We start from the raw sequence: 6,000 nt of genomic DNA on the forward strand, positions 1-6,000 counted from the left end.
GACAAGATTGCAGGTGTAAGTTCATATAATTCTAAGGCAATCATTTTTTTTCAGCTTTTAGACTGGATTCAAACTGCCTCTGGTAAATATTCAGGAGACAACAGAGGATGGTAGGAGGAAGATAATGTGTAGGAACTACACTTGTACTGCTGAGGATAGGGAAGCAAGGCTACTTATCTCTGACAAACTGCTTAAACATACTGGACTTTGCTCAGCCATAGTCTGAGCAGCAGAATTTGAAAGGTACTTCTTCCAGCAAGCAATTATGTTTCAGACTCTGCCAGATCTGGCTCTACACCTTGCATAGTTCTTAACACCATGTCAGCAGGCTCCTAGTCTTCAGAGCCGTCTTTCATGTCTCAACATAGACCATGAAATGTGTACCATGAAACACATAGCTTTACTCACTCACTAGGAAGATATCACTCTGATGGGCTGCAATGCTTCAGCACAGAAACATTGAACTGAAAACAAAACTCAAAGTGTGCCTTAGGATCATGATAGCGCATGAGACTGAGAACAGGCTCAGGGACCAGTGCTGTGCCCTGTGCAAAACAAGTGTGACCACTTTGTGTCTCTTTGAACAGACCCCACTGTACTTAGTCTTTACAGTCCTATCTGTACTAGAGTACAGATACAGCTAGTACAGCTGTATCTGTACTAGAGTACAGATACAGCTGAAGCCAGAGTAGCATAAGAGTGAAGAGCACCTAAACAAAATTGTTAGTCTACTGCTGGTGTGATTCTTGACACCTTATTTAGTTGTTCAAGAAGATGTAGGGTGTTAGAATAGGAGACTAGTGTCAACATGCCTGAAGCAGGAGAGACATATTTAAATACCTGACTATGAAAGACACTTCTTAATCTTTCAGTGATCTAGCCTATTGTTGTATATGAAGCAACATATGTAAGTGGGCTATTATATCTCTAGCATCAAGAAAACTTGAAAAGAATGGCTCCTGTACAGATACAAAACCTGCAAGTAAAACAGATGAGCTTTTAAATTCACAGGATTGTGCCATGGAATGTGGAAGATCTGAAATACCCCCTCCCTACCCTCAGCATGTGCAATCTTCCCTTTTATTTGACAGTACTCACATCAATCAGAATAAAAACTTTGCCTCCTAAGACTCAATAAAAGTGCTCAGCACTGCTGTGTCTCACTTGCAGATGATCTTGTTGGCCTCTCCTATTTACTCCAGCTGCTGGGGCTACGGACAGATTTTTCAATGTATTCAAGCATTGAATTCCTACTGAAATAATAGCGTTTAGACACCAGCATTTATTTACAAACCTAAACCTCAGTATTTCATCTCCCTCTGTAGAAGTTCACTTCTGTGTCAATCCTTACCTCCCCAGAAGTAAGAGTTATTCAACTAACATTTCTTAAACTAGGGGGATCGTGTTTTAAAAAAGAAATATTTAGTATCAAAGGCTGGATTTCAATTCTTGCAGTCACTGAAGCCAAAAATAGTTTTGTCAATAATATTGATAGCTGAAGGTCTTTGGGTTCTTATATGTCAGAAGTGGCTTGGCACTTAGGGATACCTAAATTACTAGCTTTCAAGATTGTGAATTACTTTTGACAAGGATTCAACTACACTTGATGAAATCACCCTTAGTGACTGCCGGGAAGGTGGTACTTCACAAAAATAAAATCAAAGTCAGACTCTAGTAAGATGATATATTTTAAGACATCATCTGCTTTTCAACTTCATCTTAAGCATACATATATTTCAAATAGATATTTTAATAATTGCTCCCATAGTTTTAAGAAACATAAGTTTTTGACTGCTATAAAATCATTAATATTTGTTCCGTATCAGCTTAAACTTGGAGATAGCTTTTATCTCTAACGAGATTTTTTTATCTCTAACAAGCTTTTATCTTTAACAGAGAGTTTGTGGGTCAGGGTTAAAGGGAAAACAGCTATGGGAGATATTACTGTGGAGATCTGATACAGACCGTCTGAACAAGGAGAACCTGTAAATGAAGCACTCTATAGACAGAGAGGAAAAGCCTCATTCTCACAGGCTCTTGTTCTCGTGGGGGACTTCAACCACCCTGACAACTGTTGGAACGACGGTACCGCCCGGCACAAGCAATCCAGGAGGTTCCTCGATTGTGTGGAAGACAACTTCCTTCTGCAAGTAATAGAGGAGCCGACAAGGAGAGGTGCCATGCCTGACCTTGTGCTCGCCCACAGGGAAGGGCTCATTGAGAATGTGATGCTCCAGGGCAGCCTTGAATGCAGCAATCACGAGAGGGTCGAGTTTGAGATCATCAGGACAGTGAGAAGAGCTTGCAGCAAGCTCACTGCGCTGGACTTCAAAAGAGCAGACTTTGGCCTCTGCAGGAACCTGCTTAGTAAGGTTCCATGGGATATAGCCCTGGAGGACGGGGGGGCCCAAGACTCTTGGTTGATATTCAAGGATCACCTACTGCAAGCTCAGGAGTGTCGCATCCCAGCTAGAAGGAAATGCAGAAGGAGGGCCAGGAGACCTCCTTGGATCGATAAGTTGCTGCTGAGGAAAATTCAAATGAAAAAAGGGGCTTATGAAAAGTGGAAGCAAGGACAGGCGGCCTGAGAAGAGTACAGGGATGTTGTCCGGGAAGCTAGGGACCAGGTTAGGAAGGCTAAGGCCCAGTTAGAATTAAACTTGGCCAGGGATGTTAAGGATAACAGGAAGGGATTCTATAGGTACGTAGCAAACAAAAAGCAGACTTGGGACAACGCAAGCCCCCTGAGGAAGCTCTCGGGAGAACTGGCTACACAGGATTTGGAGAAGGCTGAGGTTCTGAATGACTTCTTTGCCTCGGTCTTCACTGACAAAGGCTCTGACTGCACCACCCAGTTCTTAGAAGGTAGACGTAGACATAGACGTGGGGACTGTGAGAATGAAGACCCTAGGCCCACTGTAGGAGAGGACCTGGTTCGAGACCATCTTAAAAATCTGAACGTGCATAAGTCCATGGGACCTGATGGAATCCATCCGCGGGTCCTGAAGGAGCTGGCAAATGAAGTTGCTAAGCCACTGGCCATCATATTTGAAAAATCATGGCAGTCAGGTGAAGTTCCCGACAACTGGAAAAAGGGAAATGTAACCCACATTTTCAAGAAAGGGAAAATGGAAGACCCAGGGAATTACAGACCAGTCAGTCTCACCTCTGTGCCTGGCAAAATCTTGGAGCAGATTCTCCTGTAAGGCATGCTAAGGCACATGAAAAACAAGAAGGTGCTTGGTGACAGCCAGCATGGCATCACTAAGGGGAAATCCTGCCTGACCAATTTGGTGGCCTTCTATGATGGGGCTACAGATACTGATGGACAAGGGCAAAGCAGTTGATGTCATCTACCTGCACTTGTGTAAAGGATTCGACACTGTCCCACACAACATCCTTGTCTCTAAATTGGAGAGATATCAATTTGATAGGTGGACCACTCGGTGGATAAAGAACTGGCTGGATGGCCGCACACAAAGAGTTGTAATTTATGGCTCGATGTCCAGCTGGAGACAGGTAACGAGTGGTGTCCCTCAGGGATCGGTGTTGGGATCGGTCTTGCTTAACATCTTCATTGCTGACATGGACAGTGGGATTGAGTGCGCCCTCAGCAAGTTTGCCGATGACACCAAGCTGTGTGGTGCGGTTGATACGCCGGAGGGAAGGGATGCCATCCAGAGGGACCTTGACACGCTTCTGAGGTGGGCTGATGCCAACCTTGTGAAGTTCAACCACAACAAGTGCAAGGTCCTACACCTGGGTCGGAGCAATCCCAGGCACAGCTACAGACTGGGCAAAGAAGAGATTCAGAGCGGCACTGCGGAGAAGGACTTGGGGGTGCTGGTCGATGAGAAAATGAACATGAGCCGGCAGTGTGCGCTCGCAGCCCAGAAAGCCAACCATATCCTGGGCTGCATCAAAAGGAGTGTGACCAGCAGGTCGAAGGAGGTGATCCTGCCCCTCTACTCTGCTCTTGTAAGACCTCACCTGGAGTATTGTGTGAAGTTCTGGTGTCCTCAACATAAAAAGGACATGGAACTGTTGGAACAAGTGCAGAGGAGGGCCACGAGGATGATGAGGGGACTGGAGCACCTCCTGGATGAAGATAGGCTGAGGAAGTTGGGGCTGTTCAGCCTGGAGAAGAGAAGGCTGCGTGGAGACCTCATAGCAGCCTTCCAGTATGTGAAGGGGGCCTATAGGAATGCTGGGGAAGGACTTTTCATCAGGGGCTGTAGTGACAGGACAAGGGGTAATGGGTTAAAACTTAAACAGGGGAAGTTTAGATTGGATATAAAGATGAAATTCTTTCCTGTTAGGGTGGTGAGGCACTGGAATAGGTTGCCCAGGGAGCTTGTGAGTGCTCCATCCCTGGCAGTGTTCAAGGCCAGTTTGGATGAAGCCTTTGGTGAGATGGTTTAGTGTGAGGTGTCCCTGCCCATAGCAGGGGGGTTGGAACTAGATGATCTTGACGTCCTTTCCAACCCTAACTATTCTATGATTCTATGATTCTATCTCTATTTTTTTCACAGTAAAAATCCCATTCCAGGCTTAAAACTTTTCCAGTTCAACAGTTATTGCAAAATATTTTGCTTTTTTTTTTTCAATTTCTTACTTCTAATTTCTTCAATCATCTTTTGTTTCCTTTCAGTATTAGTTGTCTTGTTTACGGCCCTCAAGAGACAGAGGAAGAAAGAACCTTTGATCATTTCAAAGGATGATGTTCGGGACAACATTGTTACCTACAATGATGAAGGAGGTGGGGAAGAAGACACCCAGGCTTTTGACATTGGCACACTGAGAAATCCAGAAGCAAGGGAAGAAAGTAAGATGAGAAGAGATGTTATCCCAGAAACTATATTTCAGATAAGACGGACTGCACCTCTTTGGGAAAACATTGATGTCCAAGATTTTATTCACAGAAGGTTAAAGGAAAATGATTTAGACCCAGCTGCCCCTCCTTATGATTCACTAGCAACGTATGCTTACGAAGGAAATGATTCCATAGCAAATTCACTCAGCTCCCTGGAATCACTTACTACGGAGGGCAATCAAGACTATGATTACCTCAGTGACTGGGGCCCTCGATTTAAAAAACTAGCAGATATGTATGGTGGAGAGGACAGTGATAGAGACTGAAAAAGTAATCTGTGACCTGGTCAGTGTTAATGAAATTCATGTCTGTGTTACTAGATAAAGTGACCTACTCTCACATGGGAATAAAAAATTTACAAAAAAATAGGTGTTGTCTTAGTAAGGGTTTGCTTAATCAGTAAGTCAACGTGAATGAATATGAAAGATTTAGATTTAAAAAAATATGTAATTCATCCTCTTTGCCTAGGAACCTCTGATGAATGGTTTTTATTGACAATGAAAAGATAATAAAAGGCTTTTTGTGCCTTTAATAATGAGGTGGAAACTTGATTTTTTTTTTTTTTTAATTGCTTTGCATTACCTTTCCTACTACCTGGGACATTGTGCGCTTGCATTGTAACATATTCTCAAAAGTATACTTTAAAAAATATTAATCTTACTGCCATATTTATTGAGTTAAAGAATGTCTGTGTGTTGATTCATTATGATATTTTTATATATGTATATTTATATTTTTGTATTTTTATTAAATAAATTAGTATTTATAAAAACAATACTCACATACTTTGTTAATTATAAGGCACTATCCAAACTTTCTGAACAAATGAAACTTCATATTGTGAAATAATTAATTTTTTTAATGCATCTTCTTATATTGGATTAGTGGTTGAAATGTACTGCGCAAGAACAATATGGAGAGAGTGCTCTTTAATGGGAATGCAGTGTAGAAAAAAGAAAAGTTATTTTGAAAAAAGTGATTATAAATAAATGACTTTCAATGTGTATTACTACATGGCATAATAATATAGTTTCATAGTGAAACTTGCTCCCAAATACCTTCTTATATGGAGTAACCAGAGACAGGATTTAACAGATATATGCCTGAGGATTTAAGGAACCATGAAG

At 42.2% G+C, this 6,000-nt stretch overlaps 1 protein-coding gene across 3 annotated transcripts in view; it reads left to right on the top strand.

Moving 5' to 3' along the window:
• Positions 1–5,455, top strand: part of CDH9 (cadherin 9) — a 103,143-nt gene extending 97,688 nt beyond the window's left edge. For all 3 annotated transcript variants that reach the window (XM_065667559.1, XM_065667561.1, XM_065667560.1), the window contains one exon: positions 4,652–5,455. In XM_065667559.1, the coding sequence (XP_065523631.1) occupies positions 4,652–5,139 (488 nt within the window). In that variant the 3' untranslated portion in view covers positions 5,140–5,455. The remainder of the gene's footprint in view (positions 1–4,651) is intronic.
• Positions 5,456–6,000: the final 545 nt, after the last annotated feature.

Source organism: Lathamus discolor, chromosome 2 (genome assembly GCF_037157495.1).
Source record: "Lathamus discolor isolate bLatDis1 chromosome 2, bLatDis1.hap1, whole genome shotgun sequence".
Taxonomy (NCBI): Eukaryota; Metazoa; Chordata; class Aves; order Psittaciformes; family Psittacidae; genus Lathamus; species Lathamus discolor.